General features: G+C 52.1%; 1 protein-coding gene across 4 annotated transcripts in view; it reads left to right on the forward strand.

Moving 5' to 3' along the window:
• The window catches only part of CPNE5 (copine 5), a 195635-nt gene that overhangs the window by 35334 nt on the left and 141990 nt on the right, over positions 1-18311 (forward strand). For all 4 annotated transcript variants that reach the window (XM_073320008.1, XM_073320009.1, XM_073320011.1 and 1 more), the window contains exon 3: positions 5399-5445. In XM_073320008.1, the coding sequence (XP_073176109.1) occupies positions 5399-5445 (47 nt within the window). The remainder of the gene's footprint in view (positions 1-5398; positions 5446-18311) is intronic.

Here is an 18311-nt window from a genome sequence, read left to right on the forward strand (position 1 = left end):
TGAGACTGCTCACTGCAGTCCCCAGGGGGACCCCATTACTGCACAGCCCTTCTCGCTGGTCACACACTCCCAGGGGTTAACCGCCCCCCGAAACCGCTCCTCTCTGAGCCTTCAGCACGCCTGGTTCCCATCAATCCCCCTTCGTGTTACTGCTCCCCAGTCAGTTACTGCAGGAAGCGCCATCTACGGGGTGCAGTACATCCCACCGCTGCCACCAGTCGTCACGGAGTCCCTGGGCGATGCTCTGGAACTGCTCCCCATGAAGCCAGTCAGGACTCTGGGGCAGTTGCCTTTCTGTGAGCAGCCTGTGTCTTCAGGACACACAGCTCACACAGCTTCCACCTTCCTGGGTCTGACCTCGGAGCATTCAGCATCCTCTGCCCCTCCGTGTGCTTCCCCCAGCGAGTCCGCTCAGGCGGGGCTCCTGGGGAAGCCAGAGGGTCCTGCACCCCAACTCCGCAGTCAGACGTGACTCTCAGCCAGCCAATAAAACAGAGGTTTATTAGATGACAGGAACATGGTCTAACACAGAGCTTGTATGTGCAGAGAACAGGACCCCTCAGTTGGGTCCATTTTGGGGGGCAGTGAGCCAGACAACCACGTCTGCCCTTCACTCCATGTCCCAGCCAGCCCTAAACTGAAACTCCCTCCAGCCCCTCCTCCTCTGGGCTTTGTTCCTTTCCTGGGCCAGGTGGTCACCTGATTCCTTTGTTCTCCAACCCCTTAGCTCTCACCTTGCAGGGGGGAAGGGCCAGGCCATCAGTTGCCAGGAAACAGGGTGTCGGCCATTCTCTGTGTCCAGACTCGTGCACACACCTGCCCTCTAGGGCTCTGCAATGATCATACACCCTTACCCCACCACCTAGATACTTAAGAACTGCATAGGGGAAACTGAGGCACCCCCACAATATTCGGAGGAAACATTAAGAACAGTCCCACTTCGTCACAAGGGTTAAAGGAGGTGAACAGAGAGACATTTTGAAACTTAAGATTGTAACTTATTTGTATAATACAGCAGAACCTCAAAGATAGTGTAAGGGGACTGTTGCCCCCATACTAACATTCCGTGGGGGTGTTTTAGTTGCTAGCTCCCAGTACTAAAAAGGGGGCAGGGTTGATGGGGAATCAGGACCCTGAGACTGACAGTCCCCAGAACAATGGGGAGAGGCCAATGCTCCAGGTCAGCTTGAATGACAGGGCCGGCAGGCTAATCAGGGAGTCAGGAGGCCAGGGAGGTTCCATCCTCCGAGTGAGCTGGATTTGCCTGGGTCAGACGGAGTGGGACCGAGCTAAGGAGAAAGCAGGGGCCAAAGCTGAGCTGGGGAGCAGAGCTGGGCCAGATCCAGAGGGGCCAGAAAAGCAGCCCAGAGAGAGCAAACCCTGTCCTGGGAGCAGAGCTGCAGCCCCAAAGCCAGAGGCACAGCCCAGAGAGAGCAGACTTGCCCTGGGAGCAGAGCTGAAGGGAGCAGAGCCAGAGGGGTCAGAGAAGCAGCCCAGGGAGCTGGAGGCAGAGCAGCAGCAGCCGTGCTGAGACCGAGTGGTGCAGCTGGGGCTGGAGCCGTCCCGAGCTGGGTGCGGTGAGCAGCTGGGGAGAGCAAGGGGGACCCTGGGCAGCGGGCCCAGCACAGGGAGACGCCTCAGCCAAGAGGCTCTGCAGGCCAGGCTTGGATCATAACCCCAACAGGGCAGGGGTGACACTGGGAAGAAGGGTCCCACCACTTAGAGCCTGAGAGCATGTGGCCACCACCAGAGCAAGTGTCCGACCCGCAGCATCCCTGCAGCACAGCCAGGGCCAGAGCAGGGGGCCTGGGACTTACAAGGAGCAGACTGTGAACTGCCCTGACGTTCCAGAGACACTGTTTGTGGTGTTCCCTGCCACAGAGCGGGGTGATGTGTTTCCTTTCACCTTTCCCATTTTTCCTTATTCTTTTTAAAATTAATTGTTGATTAAATAACTTGCATTTGCTTTAACTTGTATGTAATGGTCAGTGGGTCAGAGAAGTGCCCAGTGCAGAGAGAGTACCCCGGAGTGGGGACACCCTAGCCCCTGTCCTAGGTGACCACAGCAGAGTTGGGGGTCGAGCCCCCCAGGAATCCTGGGCCCAGCCTTGTTGAGGTTACGAGGACTCTGCCAGACGGGAGAGTGGAAGGGGAGTCCTCAAGGGCAGGGAGGCCTCTGGGTAAAGGAAGTGGGAGCGAGGACTCAGATCCTTTCACTAGCCCACTTCACTGGGGTAGTGCAGAAGCCAGGAAAGTTTACCCACAATAGCGAGACTATTCCCCCGCTTACAATAGGAACACCAGAGTTACAGACTGGCCGGTCAACCGGACCCTGTGTGGAACTGGCAGAATGCAATCAGGCAGTGCAGAGACAAACCCCAGCAAATACTGTACTGCAGGCTTCTCAACCATTTTCTTTCTGAGCCCCCCTCCAACATACTATAAAAACTCCAAGGCCCAGTAGGAGGCCGGGGGCTTGGGGCTTTAGCCCTGCAGGGCTCAGGGCTTCAGACTTCAGCCATGGGGGGAGGGCGGAGTTGGGGCTGCAGCCACACGGTGGGGGGGGGGGGCGGGGTGCTCTGGGGTCTGACCCTTGGGAACACTGGGGCTCAGGACTTTAGACTTGGGGTGGAGGGAGCTCCGGGGTTCAGTGCTTTAGCCCCACAGCTCCATTCCCAGCTTCAGCCCTGAGGGAGGCTCCGGGCCCTGGGGCTTTAGCTATGAGGGGAGCGCTGGTTTCAGCTCTGACATTCCCCCCGTGCGTGTAACTAAAGCCCTGAGCCCTAGTGTCCCCCCCACCGGCTGAAACCAGGAGCCGCGCTGTGAGAAGCCCTGAGCCCCGGTGCTCCCGCGAAGCTGAAGCTGGGAATGGAGCTGTGGCTGAAGCTCCCCGCAGGTCTAAAGCCCTGAGCCCTGGTGCAGGGCAGAAACCCTGAGCCCCACACCGGGAGCCGTGGTGCCCCAAGGGTCAGACACCTTGAAACCCCACCTCCCCCGGAGCCCTGACCCCATCCCCCCACATCTGCAGCCCCAACCCCGCCCCGTGGCTGACGTCCGTAATGTCTTGTTCAGTGTTAAGAACAGTCTCCATTCCCGTATTTCTGAGGTTCTGCTGTAGAAGCTTCTATAATAAACGAGCTCTATATGTCCTTTAAGGCTCCTGGGGATCTCTTACATATGTCTAGTAACCCTCCCGTCCTTCCCCCTGACCCGAGTCCAAGCAGCACAGAGATCCAGTTCCTCCTTGTTAGGAGTTTTTATCCCCCTCCTACTGTGTGCTCTGAGCTGCAAACTCAGCCAGTGGGAGGAATCCACTCGCATTTCCCGGGGCAAGGGCAGAACAGCCAACATCTTTCATCCTCTTCAACGTCTCACAATAGTCCACCTGGCGTCGATAGACCTCTCCTGGGGGGCCAAGCATCACACCTTTGGTTGGAGCCCAGCCCTTCACGCTAGCTAATGTCTCTCTCCAGGCTGGTGGGTCCCAGTGTCACAGGCTCACAATACAACGGCTCACATGTCACCGTCCGATAAGGGATAGGGACGTTCTGGGTGAGATTGACGGCAGCAGCCGCTCCCAAGCACTCAGTAAAGTCCAAACATGGATGGGGGAGGGATAGCTCAGTGGTTTGCGCATTGGCCTGCTAAACCCAGGGTTGTGAGTTCAATCCTTGAGGGGGCCATTTAGGGATCTGGGGCAAAAATTGGGGATTGATCCTGCTTTGAGCAGGGGGTTGGACTAGATGACCTCCTGAGGTCCCTTCTAACCCTGATATTCTATGAACACGTCCTTACAGTTCGAATACAGGAAAAGCGGAGTTATCCGGCCTGGTACCAACCGGAATGCTCTATAAACCAGCATTTCTAATCTTCATAGAAAGTCCAGTTTATAGTCTGGCTGGTGCGGGGCTGGTGGCTCCCTACCTGGCTCCCTACCTGGCTCCTCATGGCTCCCTGCACGCGGCACCATGTCCTTGATGCTCCTAGGCAGAGGACCAGCCATGAGGGGTTCGGAGTGTGGGAGGGGGTGCATGGCGTGGGCTCTGGGAGGGAGTTTGGGCACGGGAGGGGTTTTGGGGTGCCAGATCCAGGTGGCGCTTACCTCAGGCAGCTCCCCGCAATTGGCAACCTGTCTCTGCTGCGGCTAGGTGGCTCTGTGTGCCGCCTCTGCCCGCAGGTACCGCCCCCGCAGCTCCCATTGGCTGCGGTTCCTGGCCAATGGGAGTAGCGGAGCCAGTGCTCAGGCAAGGTGGGGGATGGGGTAGCGTTGGGTGGGGATCCCCAGGCTAGCAGCAGCTTGTGCTGCTGGCCTGGAGCTGCCCAGGGAGTGGCTCCCCGGGCCAGGCTGTGCTGGGCTCCAGGGTTTCCCATTGCCATGACACAGAATAATCTCTGGTTTGTCTTTCCACTTCATGTGGCAGCCACAAAGCTGCCTGCCACATCCCCTGGGCGATTCATTCCACACCCTCTGAGATGGGCAAGGAGACGCTGCCAACCGGGCAAGCTCAGCATGGCTCCTGTCAGCCCCGGTTCCTGTTCCTCCCCGACCCTCAGCAGAGGTCCCCAGGTTCTGGTCCCATGTATGTTGGGCCTGGCCAGTGATTCTGGGCTTCTTTAAAGGCAGTCGGGTAACACTAACAGTCCCTGCTCTGGGCACATGCCAGGCTGCCATGGGGACTCTGCCCAGGCCTCTGAGCGATGCCCTGTCAGCACTGGGGAAGGCCTGGCCTGTGCTGAAACCATTTCAGAAGAATCTGGGGTACGCAGCTTGGCCTAGACTCAGCCTCCCTGGTGCTGATCCATGGGATGGGGGCAGCAGGCGTCTGAGGGGTGTAACTGCACTCAGAGCAGCGCACGGTGACCCCCAGATAGGAACGATGTCTGCAATAATAAATGCACTGATGGAGCACCAGCGTGGCCCCAGGGCAGAGCATTTGGCTGAGACTCAGGCTTCTATTCCTGTCTCTGACACTGAGCAGCTGGATGACCTTGGTCAAGTCACTTTCTTTCTCTGTGCCTCAATTTCCCCTCCCACTCTCTGTCTGTCTGATCTGTTTGGGGTGGGGAATCTCTCTTAGTAGAGCCTGTAGAGCAATGGGGCCCTGGTCCTGGTGGGAGCCGCTGGGTGCTCGTGGTGATGCTGCTAACGCTGACTAGTGGGGAGGGGAGTGTGTGTGTGGCGGGGGGGGGGGGAAGCCAGAGAGACCCCCTTGAGGGACCAAAATCTTTGCCTTCCAATTCACAAAGGCGACTCTAGAGCCCCACCCTCTCCTTCCTCGGAGTGGGAGAAGGCTCCAGGCTGCTGGACCAGACGCCCCAAAGGAAAGGCGCCTGCCAGTCCAACTGCCCACAGTGCCATGGCCCACATTAACCTGTGTCCTGTTCTCTTTCCCCGCAGTGTGTGTGCTCTATACCCAGGGGATAGAGACAAAGCAGTGGAGGGAGGTAAGAACTGTGCTATTTTTTCCTATTTCTGTGGGAGACCCTGGGTCCTGGGCGGGGCGCAGGGGTGAGAGGGACAGTTGGGATGAGTGGTGAGAGCTTCTGGCCTCCTGGGCTCCATTCCCAGCTCTGCCATTGATTTGCTCTGTATCCTCAGGTGAGTCTCTTCACCATCACATGCCTTAGTTTCCCATCTGCAAAAGGATGTTAATGCTGCTGATGTGGGAACTGTGGGAGGGAATCCAGGATTGTCTGTGAATCGTGTTGAGAGCCTCACTGAAAAGTCCCCAGAAAAGGGCAAAATATCCAGCAAAATGAGTAAGGAAAGTCCAGAGGAACATCCTGGTGGGACGGGGGGAAGTGGCAGGATTCAGCCTGTTTCCCACCCCCCACATCCTGCCCCGTGCTTGGCTGAGCTCAGAAAACCAGACCTGCCTCTCAGCTGGCCTCTTTCGCGCCCGGCCTTGGCAGTGTCGTGTGCATGTGTCTAGGGTGAAGACGTCCTGCAGTGTGTGTGTGTGACGTCCTCTGGGGCCATCTGGCCGGGCTATCTGGCCTGCCTGTCTGTGTGTGGGGAGGCGCTGTGCGTGCCACCCAGGCCCCAAGAAGTGTAGTGTGTGATTCCTGCTCTCCCTGGGAGGAGAGGCCTTGCAGAGCACTGGGCAGGGGGTCTGCCAGGCACATTCAGATCTTTGCTTGTCTGGGTCAACCCTGTGGCTTGTTTTCATTGTTATTTCCTGCCACCTGGTTCAGCGCGGGGCTGAGCTGAGATCCAGCATCCCATGGGCAGAGGGTCTATGCACTGCCTGCCTCCTGTGTGTACTTATACAGCCCTCCTCGGCAGAGCCCCTCCCCACCAGAGTGGATGGACCCTGTCCCAGCCTTCCTGTACACACCCTCCCACCTGTCCATCCCTTCACCATCCATCCATCCATCCCTGACTTATGAGGTTTCAGAGTAACAGCCGTGTCAGTCTGTATTCGCAAAAAGAACAGGAGGACTTGTGGCACCTTAGAGACTAACCAATTTATTTGAGCATGAGCTTTCGTGAGCTACAGCTCACTTCATGGGATACATACTGTGGAAAGTGTAGAAGATCTTTTATACACACAAAGCATGAAAAAATACCTCCCCCCACCCCACTCTCCTGCTGACAATAGCTTATCTAAAGTGATCACTCTCCTTACAATGTGTATGATAATCAAGTTGGGCCATTTCCAGCACAAATTCAGGTTTTCTCACCTCTCCCCCCCTCCCACCCACAAACCCACTCTCCTGCTGGTAATAGCTTATCTAAAGTGACCACTCTCCTTACAATGAGTATGATAATCAAGGTGAGCCATTTCCAGCACAAATCCAGGGTTTAACAAGAACGTGGGGGGGAGGGGGGTTAGGAAAAAACAAGGGAAAATAGGTTACCTTGCATAAAGACTTAGCCACTCCCAGTCTCTATTCAAGCCTAAGTTAATTGTATCAAATTTGCAAATGAATTCCAATTCAACAGTTTCTCGCTGGAGTCTGGATTTGAAGTTTTTTTGTTGAAGAATTGCAACTTTCATGTCTGTAATCACGTGACCAGAGAGATTGAAGTGTTCTCCGATTGGTTTATGAATGTTATAATTCTTGACATCTGATTTGTGTCCATTTATTCTTTTATGTAGAGACTGTCCAGTTTGGCCAATGTACATGGCAGAGGGGCATTGCTGGCACATGATGGCATATATCACATTGGTAGATGTGCAGGTGAACAAGCCTCTGATACTGTGGCTGATGTGATTAGGCCCTGTGATGGTGTCCCCTGAATAGATACGTGGGCACAGTCGGCAACGGGCTTTGTTGCAAGGATAGGTTCCTCGGTGAGTGGTTCTGTTGTGTGGTGTGTGGTTGCTGGTGAGTATTTGCTTCAGGTTGGGGGGCTATCTGTAGGCAAGGACTGGCCTGTCTCCCAAGATCTGTGAGAGTGATGGGTCGTCCTTCAGGATAGGTTGTAGATCCTTGATGTTGCGCTGGAGAGGTTTTAGTTGGGGGCTGAAGGTGATGGCTCGTGGCGTTCTGTTATTTTCTTTGTTGGGCCTGTCCTGTAGTAGGTGACTTCTGGGTACTCTTCTGGCTCTGTCAATCTGTTTCTTTACTTCAGCAGGTGGGTATTGTAGTTGTAAGAATGCTTGACAGAGATCTTGTAGGTGTTTGTCTCTGTCTGAGGGGTTGGAGCAAATGCGGTTGTATCGCAGAGCTTGGCTATAGACAATGGATCGTGTGGTGTGGTCAGGGTGAAAGCTGGAGGCATGTAGGTAGGAATAGCGGTCAGTAGGTTTCCGGTATAGGGTGGTGTTTATGTGACCATCGCTTATTAGCACCGTAGTGTCCATCCATCCCACCATCAACCTCGTCCAGTCCACACAAGAGATCCACTTCCTGGACACTGCCCCATTGTGCCCCCAGCAGCAATTAACTGGAACCAAGTGAATTCTGGATCAAAGGGGTGGGTCTTGCATCTCGCTGGTTGGCGTAGCTGGGACCCTCCCTGCCCTGTCTCCAGGTCATTGTGCCTTCGGGGTCATCTACATAGGGAAAAGTACCGACACGGCTTTGCCAGTGAAACACTCCATGTAGACGTGCTTCTTCTGGAAGAAGAGTGTCCAGGGGGAGAGATCTAGCCACGTCAGTAAATGTCCTCATTGATACTAGCCCTGATCTGTGGCTGTCGATCCTCATTGCAATGCCCGACATGCTGATTGCTTGTATTCCAGTCACACCATCAGGCCCCATTCACTACAGCTGCACAGTACGAGGCCCGGCCCCAGGGAGCGAACAGCCTGCCTCGCTAAGGCAGACAAAGGGTGAGAGGAGAGAGAAAGTGACTTTCATAGATGCCAAGGCCAAGTGGGACTATGGTGATTATCCACTCAGACCCCCTGTATAGCGCAGGCCAGAGACCTGTCCCCAAACAATCCCTAGAGCAGAGTGTTTAGAAATACAGCCCAGCTGGATTTACAAATTGTCTGTGACGGAGACTTCACCATGACCCTTGGGAAATCGTTCCAGGGGTTAATTACCCTCCCTGTTAAAAAATTGCCCCTTATTTCCTGTCTGAATTTGTCTCGCTTCAGCTTCCAGCCGCCGGACTGTGTTAGCCCTTTCCCCACTAGACTGAAGAGCCCATTATTAAATATTTGTTCCCCATGTAGGTAGTTACAGGCTGTAATCAAGTCACCCCATAAGCTTCTCCTTGTTAAGCTAAATAGATCGAGCTACTTGAGTCCATCAATATAAGGTAGGTTTTCTAAACTCTGAATCATTCTCATGGCTCTTCTCTGACCCCTCCCCAATTTATCAGCATCCTTCGGGAATTGTGGGCACCAGACCTGGACACAAGATCCCAGCAGTGGTCGCACCAATGCCAAATATAGAGGGGAAAATCACCTCTCAGCTCCTACGTGAGATTCCCCTGTTCATGCATCCCTGGGTTGCATTAGCCTTTTTGGCTTCAGGGTCACACTGGGGGCTCCTATTCAGCTGATTGTCCATGCCCCCCCCCCAGATCTGTTTCAGAGTCTCTGCTTCCCAGGACAGTCCCCCATCCTGTAATTATGGCCGACATTCTTTGTTCCCTAGACGGATGCATTTACATCTGGCCATAGTAAAGCGCATACTGTTTGCTTGCACCCAGCTTACCAAGCCATCCAGATCGCTCTGTATCAGTGACCCATCCTCTTCACCTTGTTTAAGGTCCTGCAGCAGATCAATGGGAACCAGGAATAGAACCCAGGGCTCCTGGGTGTTTTCCCCAGGAATTGAAATTAGGGGGGGTGTTGGAATATTCGGGGGGGGGGGTGAGGGCCGATGAGGGCTGAGACCATGAGGGCAAAGGTGGGCTGTACAGTAAAAACTGAAAAATGTTTCACGATCATTTTATTAGATTTAACTCTTGTTTTAAAACCATCACAAAAATTAAAGTTGGCTGCTCAAACTACTATGAAGCACGACATCTACATCCGTCTTGGTTTCTTGTTGTAATTTTGCACTCTTTGGTGTCTTCTTGTGTGTCCGTTACTTCCAGTCCTTCGTGATATGCTCATGATCAGGCAGAAGGCGACTTCTTTCAGAACACAAAATTCTATTCAATGAGGAAAAAATATGTTCAACTGTAGCTGTTGTGACTGGGAGTAGCGAGAGATGAATTCCTACTTTCATCCCAGGAAACAGAGCACAAAGATTGGGTCAAACCACTAGTGATGATAAAGAAGTTGAAGTTAATTCTTCATTCGTTCATTGTATGATATTCCACTCTGTGTTCAAATTCTCTATTCTGTCCCGGGCACATGGCAGCCCCATGGCTGGTAGCACCTCACTCCACTCAGCTGTCAGTGTTTTATAAGACAGGCATCCATAAAAGCTACGTGGAGGTTGAGTAGAATCCAGAAATCTCTATTGTAGATTTGTAAGAATCAAGTCTTTGTACTTTTTCAGCTGGCTTAACAAACACTTCTTGTCCTCTTCACTTACGGAGTCAATATAAGGACCTTCATTAGTCAGCTTCTGGACTGAAGTCTTTGCTTCTTCCAGGACATTTTCAATGGATATCTCTGATTGATCCAAGGATAGCTTCTATTTCTGGACAAAGATCTACTACTGTTGTAGCAGGTACCTGGATTACATTGTTTCATGACCCAAGTGGTTTCAACAGTAGATTTAAAAGAGAGAGAATGGCGATAGTCTTCTCTGAACTTAGTAACAAAAGTAGTCCACCAACCTCACTACTTTCTAAAGCCAGTAATAACGGTTGCAGTAATTTTAAGACAACTGCCAAGAATCACTCATGAGAAAGCCAGCAGGTTTTCCCAGGTTGGACTCATTTGAACTTCAGTCCCAGTGTATCTTCTATTTGTTTCCAAAATGTTCAGTCCTTTTGGACTCTTGCTGAAAAAAGGGTATAATGTCCTTTGAAGATTCTGCAGCTCGTACTAGCGCTCGCTGGAGTAGATGGCCTCTGCAGTGTGTATAGGAGAGATTAGGGTTACACTTTTCTCTCAGCAAAGCTTGTGCTCCACCATGTCTTCCAGAGAAGTTTGTAGCTGCATCAAATGCACAAGCAGCCATCTCTTTGGGGTCCAATTGACAAAGATTTAACTCTTCTAAGATGTCACAGATACAGCTGATTTGTCTTCTATAACCTGAACATCTAGAATGCATCTACTGGCCTACCACGGACATCAAGATAACATACATAATGACGTAATACTTGATGCCTATTTGCATTGGTGCATTTGTCGGCCATGTATGCACATAGTTTGAATATAGTGAGAGAATTCTTCACTTTTTCGACTCCTGAGTCTTTCACTGTTGCACCACGTGTTTCAAGAGAGTCAGCTGAGTTTTTTGCAGAAAGATACTGAGCATTTGCCAGTCTTGTTCGGAACCAGTGTTCAACTTCAGGATGAACACGTGACAATGCACTTAACATAGGCCTCTAGTTTGCAGTGTGTGGTATCTCTTGTTTAAATAGAAAGTATGATGCAATAGCCATGTTGGTTCACATAAACTGAGTTGTGTCTCCAGCATTCTTAACAGCCTCATTAAGTTCTTCTAAAATTGGCTTTGACAGTGACTGGCTTATAAGGCTTTCTGCACGTTGATGCAGTCCAGAAGCATGGTGTTTTGCATGTAGGTTGTCAGTATTGGCTTAGTTGATCAGTCTGGCAAACCAAGCTCCTCCACTTTTACTATATAAATCTATGACATGCCCACATCTTAAATACTGCATTTAGTTCTGGTCACCCCATCTCAAAAAAGATATATTGGAATTGGAAAAGGTATAGAGAAGGGCAACAAAAATGATTAGGGGTATGGAACAGATTCCATATGAGGAGAGGTTTCAGAGTAGCAGCCGTGTTAAATTCACAAAAATAAAAGGAGGACTTGTGGCACTTTAGAGACTAACAAATTTATTTGAGCATAAGCTTTCCTGAGCTACAGCTCACTTCATCGGATGCATGAGCTTATGCTCAAATAAATTTGTTAGTCTCTAAGGTGCCACAAGTCCTCCTTTTCTTCATATGAGGAGAGAAGACTGGGCCTTTTCAGCTTGGAAAAGAGATGACTAAGAGTGGATATGATAGAGTCTTATAAAATCTTGATTGGTGAGGAGAAAATGAATAAGGACGTGTTATTTATCCCTTCACTTAACACAAGAACCAGGGGTCACCCAATGAAATGAATAGGCAGTAAGTTTAAAACAAACAAAAGGAAATATTTCTTCACACAACGCACAGTCACCCGTGAAACTTTTTGCCAGGGATGTTGTGAAGGCCAAAATTATAACAGCGTTCAAAAAAGAGCTAGATAAGTTCATGGAGGATAGGTCCATCAATGGCTATTAGCCAGGATGGGCAGGGATGCAACATCATGATCTGAATGGCCCTAGCCTCTGTTCGCCAGAAGCTGGGAGTGGACGACAGGGGATGGATCAATCAATGATTCCCTGTTCTGTTCATTCCCTCTGAAGCACCTGGAACAATCACTACTGGAAGACAGGATACTGGGATAGATGGACCATTGATCTGACCCAATATAGCCATTCTTACATAAAAAATAATTATAATAATAAAAAAGTTTAGTACAGAAACTCCCCAAGATAATGACCTCTTGAGATAGTGATAATGTGAGATAATGATCTTGGCAAATAATGTGTTTTAAAAATCTTGGCCTACTTGGAAATATATATTTATATAAGACCCAAAAATCAGGACTGTCCCTATAAAATCGGGACATCTGGTCACCCTAAGTCCAATGCTCTGGCTCCTGTTGTTTGACGTGCCACTGTTCACTCTAGTGCTCTGCCCCAATGGCCCTGCACTGTCACCTTCTGCTGCCACCTGGCACTGTGACCTCTGTGAGTCGGTCTCTCGCGGTTCCACCCAACCCGCAGTGATTTCAGCTCTTCGGGGTTGGGGGAACCTCGGTGCTAGAGCAGACTGGGCCGTCTCTTCCACAGAAACCCTGTCCCACAGCAGGTCTAAGCACTTAGACCTGATTATCAGAGATTTCAGCTCTAGTGGTCACTTAACAAACCAAAAGACTCTCTATGGAGCCTAATCAGCTCTGTCTCTAAACAGTGGAGAGGGGCAGGTCAAATCGTACTTGTGACTCAGGCAGACCATCAAGCAAAACACCTGTCCCCACCCTCTCTCTCGATGCCCTCAATCAGCACAGGCTAAGGACAGTTCTACTGCCCTTTACTCCTACAATAACTATTGTTTTTTCTCCTATAAAAACAACATTTAATTCCCCCTCCTCCCCCCCCACCCCCGCATTCAAGTGATTTGTAACCCAACCCCAGCCGAAATCTTATCACTTGGGCAACACAGCTCTGTTTGCTGGATACCTAGGTAGATGAGGTGTGAATGTAAATACAATCTGGTCCTGAAGCCTTTCCCCCCAGCCCCCAGCTCATCACTAGCTGTCAGGGAGAGCTCCTTTCGACTTTGCTTACAAATCATAATTTGAAATTATTAGGTTGGCCAACATCACCAAAGGAATGCACTGACAGTCACAAAAAACAAAAACTGTATAAGGAAGCTGGTCTGCGATCATACTTTTCAAATCTATGATACTTTTTCAGAGACACGTATTTTATATGCTTTTAAAGTGTGTATTAATGTTTCAATTTCAATTCAAATTTCTGAACAATCACTAAAGTGGCAACACTGCATGTAACGAGTTCACAAAATGGGGGGGAGGGGGGTGTTGGGAAAATTCAGGGGGGGTGTAGGGAAATCCCTGCCTGGGTCCCTGCCCACTGCGCTTCTCAGCACTGGTGACTCAAGTTGCGACACTTGTAACGTTCTCAGTGGTGCTCGCTGTGGTCGGGATTGCACGTGCCCTGAGCGAGGCTGAGCACCCCCACCCACCCCCCCCAGCAATCTCCTCCTTCATGAAAGTATTGGCAGCCACCATTCGAGCCACTGAGCCAGCCCTACTAGAGAAAAATGGGGGCGGGGATGTCCCAGAGAAAGGCTGGTCACAGGAAGGCAGCCCAGATATGGGGCAGTGCGTCAGGGATCCATCGCATTTCTGGATGGGGATATTAACAAGCGCTGCGTCTCCAGGGCCCCAGCCGACGGAGTGCCCCACGCATGGTACGATCAGAAGCAGCAACCGTTCCGACAGACAGCAGGTGGCCGCGCGAGGACGCCTTTGATAATTCACGCACATGGGCTGGGCTCGGCCGGAAATGGTTCCAGATAATAGGTGACACAAAGAGATTCCCCAGCTAGTGTGAATCGGCCGGAGCTGCGCTGACGTCAATGGGGCCAGGCCCCCAGCTGGGGTAAATGGGCGGAGCAGTGGTGGAGCCAGTGCGGTCAGATCCCCACCAGGTGAAAGTCAGCGAAACAGCCGCAGAGCGTCGGGCTGTATGCCTGGAACACAGGGTCCAACAGCAGACGTCTGCCCTCTCTGGGAAGTCGTAAGGCCAGGAGATCCCCAGATCTCCGGGTGAGGTTACGCACTGCAGAGAGCCAGCACAAGGCCCACATGAGCTACTCGTATGCCCACGGGTGCATGGTCCTTGCTCTGGCCCCTCTGCAGAGGGGGTTTCCCCCACATCAGGCTCTGCTGACACCTGCATTTCTAGGGCACCCTCCAGCCGGGAATCGCCAGGCATTTGCCAGGGGCTCGTTCAGCCTCACTCCCCGCCTCTGAGCGGGGTCTTGTTGGTGCGATTGCCCCAGTTACGGGCTGGGGGAGGCATGTGGCATCTGTTGGCCCGAGCCTCTGCAGGAATAGCTTCAAGAGCCCTGCTGCCGAATCTTTCCCGTGAGCCCCAAGGCCATGCCAGCCGGCCCATGCCAGCCCCTCGGGGTTCAGTAAGAGACCAGAGACCCGGCTGAACAGCCGGAAGGAACTGACCCAGTGTGTCCTGGTTCTGAGTGCTGTCCCTGTAGAACCATCGGGCCTAGAGCGCCCCACGCTGGTGGGTAATGGCATTATCCCCCTGGCACAGCCTGAAGCATAGCGAGGGGCAGTGCCCCGGTTACACAGCATGCCAGGGACATGCCCAGCGTTTCCTGTCTGCTTGGGCTGTACCCTACCCCTCATTGCCTCTCTTTACCAGGTCTCAAACTCATGACCTTGGCTGTGCAAAGCAGGCACTTGGTCAACGCCACCCCATGGTCTCAGGGGAGCTGCTGGCTCACGTCAGTGGTAACCACTAGAGGGTGCTCTGTGTCATTCCAAAAGCGGAACAGACGTCTCTGGAGAATGAGTCAGCTGATAAAGTTCAAATTGGCTGGCAAGTGCTTCCAATTCCCTGAAAATGAGCCTTAATTGGATATTGTGTTTGGCGTCTTCAATCAAGAGAGTATAAATATTTCTGATAAATACTGAGGCTCCTTGGCTGATAGGGAGAACAGTGATGAGAACGCAGTGGAAGAATAAAAGCCATTCTCATGAAATTAGTCATTACCTGGCTGTACTGAGTTCTAGAGGAAGAGACCGTGTACAAGCAACATGTATATTTATTTCCCTGATGCAATTCAATACACGTTATTGGTGGGACAAGGGTCACCAGGGTTGGCAAAGCTTAAATAATGTAAAGAACTGGAGAGTATGGATGACACACTGCCCTCTAGTGGGTGGAATCAGCTCTTCTTGGTTGTGTGTCATAAGCCCTACACTGCAAACAATGATTCTCCTTTAGGCTAAGTAGGAGGGGCCTGTGCTCTTTGGGGAGGGGGAATCTGGGTGCTGTGGCAGTACTAGGTGGCCATGGATTCCTGACAGGAAATCCTTGATGCTTTCTCTTTGGGTGGCAGGTTGCCACTGATCATTGGGCGAACTGTGCTACCTCTTTCATTGCCCTGCCTGGGTGTCGATGGCTGAGATCTTATTTTGTCCTTGAGAAAGCTCCTTGTCTGCCTTTTCCTCACATGGAACAGGGGAGTAAACACTCTATTTTCCAGTTTCCGCCCTGTGCAGCCCCACTGGTTGGAGGCCTCCCCTCTGGATTTCCAGCCTGTCTTCTTGTCCTCCAAGGCCACCGGGTGGTCAACAATTCTCTCTGGTGTGGGTCTGTATGTGCCATGCCCAGCCCCCTGGCTTCATGAAATGGGAGCAGACGCCTCGCGCAAACCAGCTCTTTGCTTTTGCCTGAGTCTCCTCACAAGGCGCCAGCAGACAAGCTCAGATGCTCCGTCAGTGACCTGGCATTTTGACGATCCCACTGTGCACCTATCTGTTCATTAGGTACCTAGATGCCTTTTCAGATCTGCCCCTCGAACCCAGGGCAGGGGCTTTGTGTAGAAGGCGCGAGGAATAATAAACAAAGCGCCAAGGCAAGGGTTAACAAAGCTGTCTGGGAGAAAGGCTGTTTTTCTGGGGGAAAAGATCTAATTTTTCTTTCCAGTGTCATTCAGGCTGGTTTGAGAACTAACCCTGCTGTCAGTGTTCTTCCAACCAGCCATGACTGTGGGGCACCTCTCCCCGTCCCCCGACTCTCGCTGTGCTCTGCCCCGCCAGGCGTGGAGAGGAGCGATCCGTGCTCACAGCACATGGCTGGAGCCGGGGCGGGAATCTCTAAGGTCACTCTCTGCCTTGCACTGGTGTCAAGGCCCTTTGCCACAGTTTACCCCTGTGAAGGACTAGTGGACCAGCACTGCGCTGGCATTATTACATTACCAGCTCGCCCGCCAAAGAGCAATGAGATCCGATGGCTGGAAGCCGAAGCTAGGCACATTTGACGAGAAATAAGGAGCACATTTTTGATGGTGAGGGTGATTAATGGTTGGATCAACTTACCAATGGGGGCAGGGTGGAGTCACCAGGTGAGATTTTTAAATCCAGGTCAGGTGTCTCTTCCTCAAAGCTCTGCTCTGGCTCAGCTGCAGGCTCTGGGCTGGATGCAGGAGGTCAGAGGGGCTGGTCACACGATCTGTGAGTCCCCCATGTCCAGGGGAATGATGAGGTGTCACGGATTCCTGCATGGTACCCGCTGCTCCGCTGACCGATGCAAAGGGCGGGATGTCGGATGGGGTCTCACCCCGCGGACTGGGCGCCGACCTCCACCCCGAAGGGGGGCCACGTCAGCTGAACTTTCAGAGTCACAGCAGCACAGCGCCCCCTAGTGTGGATGCGGTTAGACTGGTATAAATGGTTCAGCTCTTCCTGGATAGGAAAGGAAATAAGCGATACCTTGGCCCAGGTCCTCCAAGGCACCTAACTTCCAGTGGGATCCCTTGAGGACCCGGGCCCTTGATACCGGTCATGTTGGCACGTGAGGAATAGCCAGGTGCTGAGGGCTCTCAGTAAATGCAGAGGGGGCTCGGCCACCTGCAGGATCAGACACAGCCCTTTTGCATCTGTCTGTATTGAAGCAATCGTGCTAAGGTTTCCTGTGCAATGCAGCTCCTTGGTGCTGCTGTGTGGTGTGCAATGTCCCTAATGAGTCATTAACGGGCTAGCAATTCCTTATGCAAATAAGGGGGGAGCAGCACCAGCATGGGAGCTAGCCCTTGCGTTACAATTGTACAAGGGTACGGAATAATCCGTCACAGCAGCTGGATGGCCGGACGCTCCCTCTGCAGCGGGTTCAGGCTCCTCGCCCAAACATCCTGCTCCTGCTCCCGATGGGCACCCCATTGCTCCAGTGGGACTTGGATCAGGCCCAGGCAAAGCTGCCCATGGAGCCCACCCTGTGGCCCTCGGAAAAGGAGGCATCAAACAGTAAATAGGTATTAAAGCTGCTACTGACCCTTGAGGGGCTGAGCATCCACCGAGCTCAGCACCTCGCAGAATTGGGCCTTGCTGGAATTCAGCTGTGACCAAACCCTCCCACTTTTGCCTCTGTTGTAAGTTACACTCGAGAGAGCAAATAAAACTCAGTACAGACTAGAAGCATTAAAATAGCCCATGGGCCTTAGGGGAAAATCCTATGGCAGTAGGGTTCTATAGGTCGTTTTATATGCCTACGGAGAAGTGATCCGGCTCCTGGGTTTCGGAAAGACCTTATAAAGTTCAGCATCAGGGATGGAATTGGCTACTCACATCTATAGGTTGGCTCCCAAACCCTGGAGAAAAGATTTCACTTCCTATTCAGTTCTAAAGGGAGCCCTCCCTGCTTGGCCAGGCGGTTGGTGTGAGCAGAGACTGGATCAGGGCCTCTGAGTACCTAGGTGGGGAGAAGATTCCCGAGGCCATGTCGACATGGGGAAAGCGACCAGCATGGCTAGTGTGGAGTAACCTGTTCTGGAATAGCTCCCAGGGTGGCCTGGAATAGCTAGCCTGGACTATTCCAGAACAGGGAAATGACACCATTACGTTGTTTTCTCACCGTGCTGGCACCATGCCACTCAGTGTGCCCCCTGGAGACAAGGCCTCGGAGCAGAGGGTCTTTCATCTAGCCGACAATGGCAGGACAAGAGTCAGCGCTCAGAAAGAGTCAGGAGATTTTGAAAAGCGATACATTCTGGGGCTCTTTTGCTTTCTGTTTTGGAAATGTCCTTGTCTGGAAATGAAACCGGAAATTCCTAACATGGCCCCGGGAGCTGGAGAACAAATCAGACGTCTTAAGACTCACCGAGTGTGTGTCCAATGCCTGCAAGTTGGAGACAGACAAATTCACATGGGAAATAACCCTGGAATGGCTGCCCTAGGACTTGGGGGATTCGCCATCACCTGGGTCTTAAACCTGAGATCGGGCAGCTCTTTTGAATGGATTTGCCCTGGTTTAAGCAGAAGTTCTGGGCTCGATGCTGGAATTGCTGGCGGCAGGGCTGTGGCCTCTGCTAAGCAGGAGCTCAGACTAGATGATCACAGTGGTGCCTTCTGGCCTTGGGATCTAGGACTGTCTGGGTTGGGGGCTTTGCTTCCTT

The sequence above is a fragment of the Lepidochelys kempii genome, chromosome 21 (assembly GCF_965140265.1).
Source record: "Lepidochelys kempii isolate rLepKem1 chromosome 21, rLepKem1.hap2, whole genome shotgun sequence".
Classification (NCBI taxonomy): Eukaryota; Metazoa; Chordata; order Testudines; family Cheloniidae; genus Lepidochelys; species Lepidochelys kempii.